This window comes from Heloderma suspectum, chromosome 10, assembly GCF_057233095.1.
Source record: "Heloderma suspectum isolate Gila_16-S chromosome 10, 16-S_ref, whole genome shotgun sequence".
NCBI classification, from domain to species: domain Eukaryota; kingdom Metazoa; phylum Chordata; class Lepidosauria; order Squamata; family Helodermatidae; genus Heloderma; species Heloderma suspectum.
Genome location: NC_139467.1, coordinates 27,064,405 through 27,080,994, shown reverse-complemented (window position 1 = coordinate 27,080,994; position 16,590 = coordinate 27,064,405). Strand labels below are relative to the sequence as shown.

The 16,590-nt window shown below is 46.2% G+C and overlaps 1 protein-coding gene across 1 annotated transcript in view; it reads left to right on the top strand.

Annotated features, from left to right (window-relative positions):
* Positions 1–16,590, top strand: part of PTPRU (protein tyrosine phosphatase receptor type U) — a 622,411-nt gene that overhangs the window by 485,225 nt on the left and 120,596 nt on the right. Inside the window, exon 15 of the mRNA XM_084815602.1 lies at positions 2,864–3,021. Within this exon, the coding sequence (XP_084671728.1) occupies positions 2,864–3,021 (158 nt within the window). The remainder of the gene's footprint in view (positions 1–2,863; positions 3,022–16,590) is intronic.

Below are 16,590 nucleotides of genomic sequence, written 5' to 3'. Positions count from 1 at the left end.
TATTGTATGTTGTACATCGCCCAGAGTGGCTGGGTGACCAGCCAGATGGGCGATTAATAAATTTAATAATAATAATAATAGGCACATCCTGCCGATTGCCATTTTTTTTTTTAATGGCGATTGGCGTGGAGGCGAAGGGCTCCGGTTGCAGGTAAGCGGTGGCCTTCGGGTCTGTGGAATCCTCATGCAGTGGAGCCGCTCTGCGAGGATTCAGGGGGGGGAGGAACGGATTGCCTCCCCCCCCCTGGGAATTCCTCACTGGAATGGATGGTGGGGAATCCGTCCATCCCTACTCACAGGGTTGTTGTTGTGAGGATAAAATGGAGAGGAGGAGGATAAGCCACCTTGGGTTCCTTGCAAGAGGAAGAAAGGCAGGGTATAAATGCAATAGATAGATAGATAGATAGATAGATAGATAGATAGATAGATAGATATCCTTTTTGAATTTAATTGTTTAATTAATCTTGGACCACCCTGAGCCATTTACCTTAAAAACTCCTCCAGGGTGTCTAGCAGAGGATAATTATCAAATATAACCTACACTAATAAAATCCAGGATGGGTCATTTGAGCTCATGTCATCAGTCCCCAGATTTGGGATTTTCACTCTGGGCCTACTTGCCTTGGGCTTTATTTATATAAATATGTGTAGGTCATATTTGAGCATTATCTGAAGTCTGATCCTGCCCCTGTTCTTGGCTGTGTGCCAAAGTGACCATCGCCCTTGTGCTACCTTTATTCAATCATTGCCAAGTTTGATTGGTGAAGGCTTCATGAATGCAGGTTAAGCCATGAGCAGAACATAATATGAAGCAGTCCACTTCAGTACATATATCCATCTCCGACCAAAACAAAGCCAGTTAACACTCTTCTTGAGACATCAATTTATCCTGTGATTTGGGCCTTGCTTGGGTGATGATGCTGGGAGCTAATGGTGCTGAGTGTGACTGTGTTTTTAAAGGATGTTTATGTTGAAATAACGGGGCCAAATTGTACATCTGTGGCAGGTAGGGATGAACGGATTGTGTTAAATCCATTCTGTCTGTGTTTCATGGGTTATCAGGCACCTTTCATTCCATCGTCCACCCATCTACTGAATCAGATTATTTTAAATTTCTGAATTTGTGTAGATGCAAATTTGCGCAGGTGTGTATTTGCGCAAATTTACACATGCGGAAATGTGCACATTCCCCCAAAATGTGTATTTTAACACTATAGCCTATGGGGGAAATGCATATTTTTGGCCAGGTTTTTTTCTTTTAATTATTTTGCATATTTTTCTAGTACTAAATTTGCGCAAAATTCCCAAAGGTTAGAAAAATGGTCTGCAAGTCTGCGGAATCCACCCAACAGGAAAAAAACAGTCCTCTGTGGAATCTGTGGGTCAGATTCATACAAATCCAAAGTCCTTTGGTTCCATTGTAGATTTCTCCAAAATTCCTAATGGCAGGGTCCATCACTTTATTTGTTATCACATGATTCCTTAGCACTTGATCACTTGGAGCAGAATCTATGAGCTGTCTTCACTGAAAAGCATTTTGGTTTATACAATTGTGCATGGTGTGAAAAATGGTGGTTAGAGAGAAGTATTTTTTCTTCCTTCACCATTAATTGTCCTCCATCCAAAGGCGTTGGCAGGCACACTGCCTCTTCCTTCAATCTCGTCAGCCTGAAATTAATGTAAATGTGTGGCATTGCCCTACATGAGATTCTACCATCTCTAGAGTGCACACAGGAGAAAGCTTGCTTGTATGTCCCCCTCCTCCTTCCCAACTCAGCTGAGTCTCTCAGCACAATGGAAGCTAAGGCTAGGTTAGAATCTTCAGGTCTGTTCTGGAACTTTTGAGAGGCTGAAGAAGAGATGGGTGGTTGGAGAACAGCAAGTGGATTATCAGGAGAGAGCATCTGAATGTCGCTCCCTTGGCTTGTAGGTGGGTGGCTTTACCCCAGCCCCTCTCACCAGGATGAAACTTTATGAGACAGGTGCTTGCACTTTGGTGCACAGGGACAACTGACCAAACAGAAGTGGGCACCATTCACTTTTATAAGGTGGTGGTGCCTGGGACAGAAGGTGCATAGTACCCAAAGCCAGCCAAGTAATTTTGGCACCAGATTTAGAAGCAGGTTTCTGTCTCTGGGTATCTGAATCCTGGTGTGTAGTCATCTGAAATCACTTGAGGCAGCAACATTGCTGAACTGGCATAGGTCTTGTCGGTGCTTGATGGGTGACTTCCTGGAAACTCTGTGTATGCCTCCTTGAATGCCATGGAAAAAAGGCATAACATAAATGAAAGAAACAACCTAGGATTTATTTCCTGAAGCAGCTGAAAGGTTTAGCTGACTCCAAGTTGAAGGTCTCGAACAGATAAACCTGGATGGGTTGATGTTAACCTACAGAGTCAGTTCAGTTTGATTGTATATGTGGATATTGTGTTGTGTGCAAACATCACTGATAGTGAAGCTTTATTTATATTGTTGAGATTTATTTTATTTTATTTATTTTATTTATATTATAAATATTTATTTATATTGTTGAGATTGTTCAGATTTATTTATATTGTTGAGATTGTTCAGATTTTCATAATCTGAAAATGCATGTCCGTGATAACATAGAAGATGCTTCTATTAAATATAGAGCAGGAATGGGCAACTTGTGGCCCTCCAGATGTTTTGGCCTACAATTCTCATCACCCCTCTCTGCTGGCTAGGGCAGATGGAAATTGTAGGCCAAAACATCTGGAGGGCCACAAGTTGCCCACCCCGATATAAAGAATCCCATTCTTTCTTTTTCCTCTTTCACAAACCTAAGCACCCAGAGTGGACCACTTAGTGTAACGTGTGCCTGCTTCCCTTCTTTGTGCTAGGAAACCTGTCAACATGGCCAAAGCTACCATCAACTACCGCAACGAGAAGACGCACATGATGAGCGCGATTGATCGGAGCTTTACGGACCAGAGTACACTCCAGGAGGATGAGAGGTTGGGATTGTCCTTCATGGATGCTCACAACTACAACAACCGAGGTAGGCAATGAGCAAACTGATGCAGCAAGTGAGTTGGCTCTGAGTCCTGCTCTTTCTCTCCAGGATAGACCAGTGGAATGTATGCTCAAGAACAACATGGATTTTGTTTCTATTTGAGCTAATAATACATGGCTGCAAGTATTTTGCAAATGAAGCAGAGAGATTTCTTGGCAAGGCATCGGCTGTCCTACCAATGGGCCATTGCATCCTTCTAGGTTGAAAGAGAGAAAGAGATAGGTGTATGTCTGAAAGAGAGAGTCAGTGAAGCCCTTTTGATGGCCTTCCCCTTGGCAGATAGTATGCAGACAACATTTTCCCAGTGGGGACTGGGAGCATCCATCTTTGCTGCTTTCCATGCCACTGCAGGTAAATTGCTGGGCCTTTGAGGGCCAGGGCGAAAGTGCAGTGGTGATGTTGGTGGTTCTCGCATTATCATGTTCAGCACAAGCCCATTTGCCCTGCTTACCTTGATACTGCACTCAGCGTTTCTCAATATTCTCAACATTCAAGCCAGGGGCAGTGTCAAGGGTAGGCATGGTCAGGTACCTGCCCAGGGCCCGCACCCAGGCAGGGACACACTGACAAGACCCCTGTGGAGTTGCTCCTCCTCTTCACCACTGCAACCTGCTTGTTCACCTGCCTCTTGCTCTGGCCTGGACAACAGTGGTAGTGAGAAGGAGGAGCAGTAGATGCCGCAGCCTCCTTGCTCATTGGCTCTCTGCCTGTCAGGCAAGCAAGTGGGAGCAACAGTGAGGAAGAGGATAAGGAGCAATAGAGTTTGGTGACAATGGTGGTGAGAAGGTAGACTCACTGAGGGAAGGGGCCCATTGAGGTATTTTGCCCAAGGCCTCCCAAAACCTGGTTCTGGCACTGATTCAAGGTGTTCCTTTAAACTTTTAAAGCTCTGAACAGCTTAGGGCAATTTTGTACCTGCTCATTTATTAAGATCAGCAGGAGAGGACCTCTTGAAGATACCCTCACTTGGAGAGGCCCACATGTGGGGCATGTGGGAAAAGGCTTTCTCCTATATTGCTCCAAAACTCTGGAGCTTTGGAGTTGCAACCTGTCCACACTCTCTCTGTGTTCAGGAAGGGTGTCAAGACCCATCTTCTTAACTTGGCTTTTCAAATTGTAGCAGTGGTTTTGAAGTTTGTTTTTAATGTTTTACTATGTTTCGGTTTGATTATGGTTTTTATTTTATGAACATTTTGTACAGTCTTGGCTTGTTTTAGAAAGGTGGTATAGAAATACAATACCTAAATAAACATTTGAACAGGGGTGCTTGCTTTTGTGAGCGTCCCTAATCATGCAATATTAGAATGATTGCAACATCCCTAGTACAGCCCAGTTGTTCGCTGCTGCTGCTATGAGCAACTGTGTCCCCCTCTTTATCAGGAGTTACTATCAGGAGTTACTCTCAGCGGCAGGATGGGAAGCGAGAGGGAAGCACTGCTTCCCTCTTGCTTCCCATCTTGCCGTCTCCTCCGCCGCCCAGTGCAACTGCACCCCTCTCTGTTGAGCACCGGCACAGAGGGACACAGTTGCTCTGGGTGGTGGCAGCGATGGGAGAGGGACTTTTCCGCTGCTGCTGCTGCTGCCTGGAGCAACTGCTCCCTCTCTGCCGGTGCTCAGCAGTAGGGATGTTGGCGAAATTCGCCGCGGACACCAATGAGACCGGATTAATTGGAATCCGGCCTCCAGAATCCACGGCGGAGCAGCTCCACTTACCTCCGAGTCCGGAGGATTCCCTGCGGGACGGCACTATGGCTCCGCGGCATTTGTGATACAGTAATGGCATCTGCCATTACCGTATTCCTTGGGTTAATACAGCCACAAATGGCGTAGTGGAATCCACTTGTGGCTGTAAAGCGCTGTTTTTTTTACATAAATAGAGCTGTAAATGGCTGCAATTAGGGTAAACTCAGGGCTTTACGGCCGCAAGTCACGTCCAATACTCCATTTGCATCTGTGTTTTTAACACAGATGCGAATGGTGTATTGGACGCCACTTGCAGCTGTAAAGCCCTGAGTTTACCCTAATCACAGCCTTTTACAGCTCTATTTATGTAAAAAAACCAGCGCTTTATAGTCACAAGTGGTGTCCACTATGCCATTTGTGGCTGTATTAACCCAAGGAATACGGTAATGGCAAATGTCATTACCGTATTGCCAGCGCCGCAGAGCAGGAGTGCGGCTCCGCAAAATCCTCCAGATGTGGAGCAGCCCTGGAAGATTCCAGGGTGGAGGAACAGATCGTCTCCCCCCCGCCCATTGTGGACACCATCGCGAGACGGACAGTGAGTTATCCGCCCACCCCTAGTCGGCAGAGAGGGGTGCAGTTGCACTGGCGGCAGCAGAGATGGCAGGATGGGAAATCTTGTCTGCCATCTCCGCCACCACCCAGAGCAACTGCACTCCTCCCTGCTGAACACCAGCAGAGAGGGGAGCAATTGCTGTCAGTGGCAGGATGGTAAGTGAGAGGGAAGAACAACTTCCCTCTTGCTTCCCATCCTGCCATCTCTGCCACCGCCCAGTGCAACTGCACCCCTCTCTGCTGAGTACCGACAGAGAGGGACACAGTTGCTCTGGGTGGTGGCGGCGATGGGAGATGGACTTTCCTGCCCCTGCTGTCGCCCAGAGCTACTGCGCCCCTCTCTGCTGAGCACTAGCAGAGAGGGGTGCAGTTTCTCTCGGTGGCAGGATGGGAAGGCTTCCCATCCTACCGTCTCTGCTCAGGCAAGGAGCGGGAGCCACCGCGCTTGCCCGACTCAGCATGTGCTGAGTCGGGCAAGAGCAGGAAGTCATGAGCTGGCAACTAGGGGCCTGAACTGGTGGGAACCCACTGAACTCAAGCCCCCAAAGGGACACTCACGCTGTTCCTAGTTTGTTTACCACTTCAGTGACAACCAGGCACCTGAGTTGGTGTGACGAGTTGGTGTGACTTTGCCCAGTTCCTTTTCCCTGTTCTTCATTTATATGCTTTCTTGTCTCACCTTTGCCTGGAACGCCTGATTTGTCTGTCTTGAACAAAAAGCCTCTTCCTCTCGCAACTCAGAAGGGGTGCAAAAAAGGCCAGGTACCACATGTACCTTTTCCTGGTTTATAGGATTGTTTGAATGCACCGAGTGGGTTTCATGTTATTGTATCAGAGTCTATAGCTCTTGAACACTGTGGCGTCATGTTCCAGGTGTTGCCATAGGAAGGAAATATCACCCTGAATGAAGCATGCTGCCAGAATTGCGCTTCGCCTTTGTAGCCAGGTGCTCCCAGCAAGGCTGCACATGCGGCTTTGGGATTCCAGGCAAAGCCTCTGAAGCAGCCTCCAGCTTTTAGCATTGCCTTTGGGCTAGTGGAGCATTGTATGCAGGAGGTTCCAGACCTGTTTCCACAGAGACATGGGCCCCATCTACACAGATACGCTTTCTGGGGCAATTCCGTTTCAATCCAGATTTTCATGAAATCGGGTTTGCTCCTCTTGGGGCAAACTTAGCCAGTAAAGCGGTGTATACATTAGAAAACAACAACAACATGTACCTGAAACTGGTCAGGGTCATGTGGGTGGAGTCCCATGAGTAGAACTGAACATCAGCAACTGCATAGGTGCAGGGCACCGAATGAGTGGAAACTTGCTCCCCACCCCTCTCCTCACTTGCAAGCGCAATAAAGTGCAGGGGAGGAGAATGAGTTACTTCTGAGTAGACATGTTTAGCCAACATCCCCCCTTGCTTCCACCCCTTCTCAGTAGGAAGAAGGCTCCTTGGGGCGGGGCAAACAGCTGTTAAAATCATGACAGTCCTCCGTGCCTTTGTTCTTTCGTAAGAGTGGAGGTTTAAAACATGCACCTCGCTGATGTGCTCAATGAAGTGCAACGGAGGAGTATGAATTCCTTCTGAGTAGGGATGCTGGAGAAATTGAAGATGGACTAAAACGAGCTCAGATTTATAGGAATCTGACTTGCGGAATCCGCTGCGGAGTGACCCCCTCAGGCCGCGAGGAGTCCGTAGACTTCCGGATGTTTTTTTTTTTACTTTCCCAAAATTTATGCATATGGATTCATAGGAAAATACTTGGGGATGTCAGAGAATTCCGTGATGGATCTTGGTGAGGCCAAATGCCAGTGCATTTGGCCTGCCGAAATCCGTCGCAGAACGAAGCCCCCGCCCCCCCAACCCACAAAAGGTGCGCAAAACGGAGCACTTACCTGCTCCTGTCTGTGCTGCTTTGCAAATGGCAGCCATCCTGCGGCTGCCATTCGCTTCGTCTTCATAGCCGTGATAGGCTACGTAAATACTTACGTAGCCTATCACAGCTAATGCAGGGACACCATTTGCGTCCTTGCGGAGGCCGTGATAGGCTATGTAGGTATTTACATGGCCTATCATGGCTCAATACAGGGACGTAAATGGCGATGGCTACGACAGCTGCCATTTGCGTCCCTGCAGGGCTGTCCAGTAGCCGGATGTCCGGCTGCGGGCGGCCGGAATTGGCTGGCGGCTCCTCTGCTTGGCTGCGGAGCCAGCCAGGCAGGATTCCGGGGGAGAGGACCGGATCGCCTCCCCCCCCGCCGAGGATTCCAGGGGGAGGGACGGAGTGCCTCCCCCCCACCGCAGATTGCCCGGCACGGAGCCAGGTAGGTGTTTCATACATCCCTAAAAATACTCAAGTTTCTGTTGAGGAAAAGTGGAATGGAATGGGGGACAATACACTAAACGTTACGTACGGAGGAAAATTATGTAAATTCTTATGAAACCTCTTACGGAATTATTTGCGTATTTTTCCACATTACGAAAAAAAAATCCTCATCTGTCTTTGATCAGATGACGGAACAAAAGTTGCCTAACAATCCACAAAACACTGGCAGAGTGGGTTTTACACAGTCTGTACAGCCCTACTTCCGAGTAGACATGTTTAGCCTACATCCCCTCTTCTTTCCACTGTTTCTCAGCAGGAAGAAGGCTCCTTTGGGGGTAAACAGCTTTTAAAGCCATTACCGTCCTTTGTACTTTCCTTCTTTCATAAGAACAGAGGTTTAAAACAACCCTGCCATGCTCCTTGCTCATGTGCTTAATGAAGTGCAAGGGAGGAGAATGGGTTACTTCCAAGTAGGGTGTACAGACTGTATAAAACCTGCACCATCTGTCTTTTGCAGATTGTCAGGTGCCTTTTTTTCCATCGTCGAGTTTCCAGACAGATTCCTGTTTTTTTTCATTATGCAAAAAAATTGCAAATAATTCTGTAAGAGGGCTCACAACAATTTGCACAATTTACCTTACTAATAAACATTTAGTGTACTGTCCCCCATTCCATTCAACTTTTCCCCACATATATTTTCCAGTCTCAGCAGAAACTTGCATATTTTTTAACGAATAAATGTGAGTAAATTTTAGGAAAGTTAAAAAAGAAAAGGAAAAAAAAGATCCCAAGGTCCATAGACTCCATGTCGCCTGAAGAGGTGAGTCCAGAGCAGATTTCGCGGTCATATTCTTAGAAATCTGAGCACATTTTAGTCTGTCTCAAATTTCTCTAGCATCCCTACTTCCAAATTGACATGTTTACAACATTCCCCCTTGTGTCCACCCTTTCTCTGCAGCAAGAAGGCTCCCTTCGGGGCAATCATCTCCTAAACACGTTAAACTTATGGGCGCATTCGCTGGTCCAGACATTTCAAAAAGAGCAGGCAAAGGGGTTCTCCTGACCCCTCTCTCTGCTTGTACTCAGTACAGTGCAATTGAGGGAATTAGTTACTTCTGAGTAGACATGTTTTGGCCACTCCTCTCCTTGTGTCCAGCCTTTTATAATGCCATTTTCCCTTCTGCCCATCAGCATTGCTCCCCCCAGCCCTCATCGAAGGCAATTCAGGTCACACACAGACTCCCATACAGCTCTGAAACTGAAACCAGTAACGATGGGAAAATCCATCAGAAAAGCAGTTTGCAAAAGCCCACATTTTACAGCATGAAAAACCATGCTTGCTACAGAGAGGGGCATGCATCATGTGCCACGATCATCTTGGGGGTGCAGTAGAACAAGAGTAAATGCCCCATGTAGATGGGGCCATGGGCTCATTCAGTTTGCCTTCTGCTTATGCATGTGCAAAAAGATCAATTGATCGAAGCTTGAATGCTATGGGAGTGGCAGGGGGAGAGAGGGGAGAAAATGTGAGCGTTTGCATAATTGACATTGGCAGTTTTTTCTGTCCATTAGGCTTGAACTGCACTGTTTAAATCTCAAAAGAAATCTGCAGAAGTACTGGTTTTGAATTGCCCTGGACAATTTTATTCCAAGGTCTTGCTTTACAGTCTTGGGGTCAAATTATTCATTGGCCTAATGGGATTAAGAACAGCCAGCATTGCAGGTTTATTTTCTTTTGGATCCATGCCATGCTCCTGGACAGATATTTACTAAAAAAGTATATATGCTCTCCATCATTGGATATACTTCGCACTGGTTTCGCTCAGTCCTACCTGATTTCTGCTTAGAGCTCTACAATTTGGTTTGGGTGTGACAGTGTTGTTGTTTTTCGCAAAATTGTTGGCAGTGTTCTTTTTTAGAATGCAGTGTGAGGTGGTATATCTTTTAGTGCAGGGCCTTGAAACAGAGGAACTTCATGATCCCCTTCAGCTCCATAGGAGTAGGATTCTGTCTCATCTTTAGCTTGCATTCAGTTGTAATTTTGACTGAGCTTTAGCTCTATTTTCCCTGCATTAGGGATGTTGCTGAAGTTAGTCAGTGATTTTTGCTAACAGTCATAACTAGGGATGTACAGATTGTGTAAAATCTGTTCTGTCTGTGTTTCGCAGATTGTCAGGCACCTTTCGTTTGCATCCTCTACCCGTCACTAGGGATGGGGGAGAATTTCTCCCCGAAACTTGGGGGGGCCGAGTGCCAACGCATTTGGTCCTCCGAAGGTTGTTCGGGGAGAAATTCTCTGCCCCCCCGCCCCCCCCCCCCGGGATGGGACTTACCTTTCATGAAGGTCGCTCCCGGCAGCGGGTCCCGGTGGCGGTTCGGCAGGTCTTCGTCAGGGCGGGGGCGGCAGCCGGTCTTTCGACCAGCTGCCGCCGCCGCCATTACAAGAAAAGTAAAAAAAAAAACCCCGCCCCTGTGATAGGCTACGTATAGGGGTGCATGAAAGTCACTTACCTGGTCTCGCAGCTTTTCGCAGTGGGGGGGAGGCGCTTCGCTGCTCTCCCCCCGAAGTTCAGGCCAGGGGGGGGAGGCTTCCCGCCTCGCCCGGCCGAAATTCAGGCCGGGGAGGAGGCTCCTTGCCTCGCCCGGCCGCGAAATAAAAAGTTTTAAAAAAACACCCCTGTGATAGGCTACGTGACGATTAACGTAGCCTATCACGGCTAGATATGCAAAGTCAGCCATGATAGGCTACGTAAATCATCACGTAGCCTATCACGGGTGACTTTAAAAAAAAAAAAAGCGCGTACGCAAATGGCGGCCCCCATAGGGAGCTGCCATTTGCGTTCCTTATTTGGTCGCTGTAGTCTACGTAAATCTTTACGTAGACTACGGCGAAAATAAGGGCAACGCAAATAGTGTTGCCCTTATTTTCGCCGTAGTCTACGTAATCTTTACGTAGACTACAGCGACCAAATAAGGAACGTGAATGGCGGCTCCCTATGGGGGCCTCCATTTGCGTACGCGCTTTTTTTTTTTTTTTCAAAGTCACCCGTGATAGGCTACGTAACGATTTACATAGCCTATCACGGCTGACTTTGCAGATCTAGCCGTGATAGGCTACGTTAATCGTTATGTAGCCTATCACGGGGCTTTTTTTGTTTTTTTACTTTTCTTTTGAAGTTCGCAGCTGGGGAGACGGGGTGCTTCTCCCCAGCCTGAATTTCGGCCGGGCGAGGCGGGAAGCCTCCCCCCCCGGCCTGAACTTCGGGGGGAGAAGCGAAGCGCCTCCCCCCCCACCGCAAAGCAAGCTGCGAGACCAGGTAAGTGACTTTCGTACATCCCTACCCATCACAGGAATTTGCTTTTTTTTGTTTCTAAATTTATGCAATTTTGCAAGTGTGAAAATGCACAAATCCCCCCCAAGAGGGGAATTTTCACTCTTTAGCCTATGGGGGAAATGCACATTTTTGGCTGGTTTTTTTTTTTAAATGTGTATTTTTCTACAACAAATTTTGCGCAAAATTCAGCATAGTTAGAAAATGGTCTGCAAGTCTGTGGGATTCGCTTGACATGGGAAAAGCCAGTCCACTGCACAATCCGCAGGTCAGATTCATGAAAATTCAAACTCATTTAGTTCCTTTGCAGATTTCTCCAACATCCCTAGTCATAGCACATACTTAGATCCACAACTTGATGTGTTGAGATAGAGAAAGCCCTGTGGCTTGAATATGCCCAAATATGTTCAGGAACCCTATGCCAGAGGAACCAATATGGCAGCTTAAGTTTGGCCTCTGGTCTGGAGCATTTCCTCTTGAGGTGCAATGCCTCCAGTCATACCTGGAGGTTTGAGATGGGGAAGGTAATGGCAGATGCATTCTTCTTCTTCGACAGGGCATGCTCACATGTTTTGCAAGCAGAAATTAAATCCCCATATACCCCTAAACTGGCCCTCATGCTTGCAGACTGGACCAATGGCCGCAAGGCTTTTTTAATTGATCAAAGAAACAAGGAAAAACCCTCAGCCACTTCATACTCAGGTAAGGTAAAAACAACAACAGCAATCCCTTGAAATTCATACCCCAGAAAAGTCACACACACCCTTTCATGGGGGACAAATAGTCCCATCAAAGTGGGGAGGGATATTTGGCCCAACTTGAATGTAAATCAGACAGCTTGGGAAGGAAGGTGATATATAAATGTAGTAAACAAAGTTCTTAACATGGGCATCTTGTATTCCCTCAGGGCTGTTCTTCTGTAGTTGACTTTTGCCTTTGCCTGAGCTATTGTCAGTTAACTCTTAAAGAGTTAATGAGGCAGAGCTTTTTGCGATAGGCCGTGGCTGATAATTTCACACCGGCAAATGCATTTCTATGCTGATTTAGTTGTAAAGCAATTCTTTCTGTGCCCCAGTTTCAGCCATATGCTAATGACATCTGTTAGTGGAACTTCAAGATGCTGCATGCACGCATCTTCCCTCTACAGACTACAAGATTAATATGGTTCGTACCATTGTCTTGCGGATAATAGAAGCCCAGAGGGCAAGAGCTTCCCTCTTTTATACATCCATGCAGGACTATTATTTTATTTTAGTTACTGCGCCATTGCAGTTCCTTAGAATGCTCTTAACAAGACCAGCTTCTATGAACCATTTGTCTTCTTGAGCATTGGAGAGCTTTCAGCCCAAATTTGCTGGTATGGCTTTACGATCTATTGAAGGCGACATGCTCGTGCTGGCAACTGCTTCTGCTGGCAATGAATTTAACCTTGTTCCTGGGTGGCCTGTGGAAAACAAAGCTTTCTGAAGGGCTTGCAAGGGGGACTGTAGCCTCTTTCTCTGTGTGCTGGATAGAAAACCACAGGTTTCCCCCTACTTTGACATCAACATTACCTGAGAAGGGAAATCCAGTTCCTGGCATCTGCTGGCCCGTGTTTGTTTGAATGCAGCAGTTGAGACTTGGCACATGATGCCACAAAGGTGGGCATTCAGCCATGGCCCCTAAATTACCCTAGAATGAGATCAAAGACACATCCACTGGCGCCTGGTAGCGCCAATGTCAGTGGGGCAGTGAACCTGCTCCAGGATTCAGTCAGAACTCTAAAGGAGCTAATGGATATCAAAAAGCAAAGGTAGCTTGACCATAAATACAACTCCAAAATCCATATTAGCATAATACCTTTGTTACGCCAACCAAAAAATCACATACATACATACACACATGCACATAGAAATGTGCATGCTTTCAATATCTCCAGATCTCTTCATCAGGCAAGATGTTATAAAAAAGCAGGTTTGAGGGGTGGGGATAAAAAGCAAAACAAAACTGAGCTGATGGTGAAGTCACATTGTCTGCATTTTCAGAGTCTCAGTCGTCTTGTATCCCATCTTGGGACTCTGAACATGCAGATAATGGTATTACACTAATATGGAATTGGGGATTTTATGCATGTTAGTATCAAACTTCTTTTAAGCTGCCACCTATTAGACAAGGGGAGCAACAATTATTATGTTGCTTGCTTATGAGATTTATACCTCACCTTTCTTCCATGGAGGAGGACCTTGAGGTGGTGTATATAGGTTTTCCCATGTGGCAGTCTCCCATCCAATCACTGACCAGACCCAGACTTAACTTGGCGTCAGCCAGATTGCTTCATCATGTGCTTCCAGACCGTGCCCTGGCAAGAGTTACCACTCAAAAGAGTTTTTAAAATGAAGATGGATTTCTTTTGGAGAGGACATTTTGCATTTCATTTTAATTTGGCATCTCAATCAAAACCTAGTGGAGTCTGAGGTCAGGGAGGAATTTCCCCTAATGTTATTTTGGCTTTTCTTTCCCCATATCCTTTCCTCTAAGGCTGTTGCTCTGGATCAGATGGAATAGTGCAAAATGACTTAAAAAAAGAAAAAAAGGATTTTTCTCAGTGGCCACATGGACTGGAGGGAGAGTTCTTGTTTTCATGCCAGGTTTATCTCATTCATATGGGGAAAGGATGCTTAGCAGTGGAACACATGCTTTGCATGCAGAACGTCCAGGGTTCAATTTGCAGCATTGCTAGGTGGGGCTGGGGAAGCATCCTGGACAGCAGTTGCCACTCAGAGAAGATAATAACGAGCTACATAGACCAATGGTATGACACGGTAGAAGGCAGCTTCCTGTATATAATGGCAGGTCACTAGAACAGTTTGTACTTTTAGCCATGCAATAGCGTGTGTGTGTGTGTGTAATTATGGTGAAATTACCAGTGAAATTACAATTAGGGATGTACAAGAATTTTGTTCGCACATCATGCAAAAGTGTTCCCTTTGCAATGCCAACAACGAGCACGAGCAAAAACACAATTCTCGGGGAAATTTTGCAAGTTCACAAAAAGTTTGAAACTGCACACTTGCACAATTCCCCCCTCCCCGGTCACATTTTATGCTTTGGTTTGTGTGGGGCAATGCACATTTTTTTTGGTGGGGAACAACATTCATTTTTGAAAATGCATATACAGTACACACACACACACACACACATGCACACACACTCAATTGAGAAAAATGGCACACTTTTAAAAATACACATTCTTTTCCTCATGGGAAAAAAGTGATTTTTTTCCTGATTGGAAGAAAAAGACGCTCATGTTCGGGAACAGAAATGAGGCAAAATGAACTTCAAGGAACACAGGAAGAATGCAGAGAAGTTCAATGAACTCGAGCAATTCATATCTACCCTTCCCTAACTACAACATTTACTTCAGAAATGGAGCTTGATGGATTATCATGTCACCTCGAGTTAGAATTAACTCGATTCACCATCACCATCGTGATTCTAATTAACGTGATTAACCATCAGATATAAAAGAGTTAACGTCAGATATAAAAGAATTAACATGATTCACCATCAGATATAAAAGAGACCAAGTTATTTATAAGTGATCATGATCAGTTTTTTTGAACTGTGGCGCTGAAGACTCTTACGAGTCCCCTGGACTGCAAGGAGGTCAAATCAGTCCACCCTAAAGGAAATCAACCCTGAGTGCTCATTGGAAGGACAGATACTGAAGCTGAAGCTCAAATATTTTGGCCACCTAATGCGAAGAGAAAACTCTCTGGAAAAGACCCTGATGCTGGGAAAGACTGAAGGCAAAAGGAGAAGGGACGGCAGAGGATGAGATGGCTAGATAGCATCACCGATGCAATGAATATGAACTTGAGCATGCTCTGGGAGAGAGCGCAGGACAGGAAGGCCTGGCATGCTATGGTCCATGGGGTCACGAAGAGTCGGACACAACTGAACGACTGAACAACAACCTGATCAGTAGTTATTTAGTTATTTATTTGCATTGCCCATGAGATTTAAACCTGTGCTTATATTGTTCCACAGAGGACTGCTTTTCTACTGTACCTAAACCAGGGCAGGCACTGCCTCTCTTCTTTGCTATAGTTTGCCTGTTCAGCGGCCTTCTATGAACAGTTTCCAGACAGGTAGCCATGTTAGTCTGTTGAGGCAAAAACAGCCCAAAGACTCATTGCCCTATAAAGAGAAACACATGTCTGAAGCATAAGCTTTCATGGACTGCAGTCCACTTCATCAGATGCATGAAGTGTTAACCTCAGCTGCAAGAATGTATGCACACATGATAGAAGGTGTGTGTGTGTGTGTGTGTGTGAATAGTGAGGTCAGTTGGGGAATGAGTTGATTTTGTGATATATAAATACTTTTATAAAGAATTCCTCCTCCTCATCGTCATCAGAGTGAGGAAAAGGAGTGGCAGCACTCTACTCTCTGTCTGGGTAGCCATGCGGTAGCAATAGCAACAAGTAGAGGGAGGGAGGTGCACTAACAGTGCAATCCTGTACATGTTTATTCAAAGTGAAACATATTCATTTCAGTGGTGCGTACTCCCGGTAAGTATTCATATAGCAGAAGTATTGAACCTCTTTTGGTCCAAGGACTGAATTCCATTTTGGAGAACCTCTCAGAATTGCATTCCAGCAATGGGTGGGGCCACAGGCAAAGGTGGGCGGGACAAAGGAAAATGGGGCAGGGCCAAAAATACCACCCTATTTTAGCTCAGAAGCTCCTCCTGCCAGTATCTAAGCCTTAAGAGAGGCATCTCCATCTTTTTGAATGGGGTAAAAACTTCACAAAAGCTGGGAAGCCACCAAATGATCAGTGATCAAGGGGAAGGGGGCATGGCTGTCTCAGGAACTCTGAAGGGCCAGATATGGCCCCCAGGCAGGATGGATTTGGCCCCCAGGCAGGATGGATTTGGCCCCCAGGCCTGACGTTCTCCCCCCCTCACTATATAGGATTGCAGTGTCAGGTCATCTTGCCCAAGGGCTGCCTCCCCACACCCTGGAGGCAGGACTACTCTAATCAACAATGAACAATGATTCACAAGGTAGCTAGGCTGTTTTTCAGTCTCAGTGTGCTTTTTTGTCCTTGAAAAGCACATGCAAGCTAAGATGCATGTGTAAAACTCTGTTCCTACCCCCCCCCCCCAGGGGAACACAGAATGGCTGGTTTCCTAGAGGCTCGGAAAGGTTGATTGACCTGGAGAAGAAGGCATTTGCTGCAACTTCTGTTGGTTGCGGTTGCGGTGATGGTTTGGTGTGCTGTCTGAGCCCTCTTGTGAACATCAATCAGTCCCGCACATTTTAATTAACACGTTTCCTTGATATGTCTCTGTGGTTTTTGTTTTTTTTTAATTAGCAAGGCATATGCTGCCTTCTGGAAAGCACAAGCAAAAGGGCAGGGAATGGGGACCACGTGATGGCATTTCCAGCCAGATGAAGAGATGTTGGAGCTTTATGATTGAGCGCCAAAGAGTTCTTACAATGAAATGTTGTTAGAGCAACCATTTCCACAACTCTGTCATACAGAGGAGTTACAGCAGGGAGAAGCTCAGAGAGAGAGAGAGAGAGAGAGAGAGAGAGAACTTTAAAAGACAGGAAGAG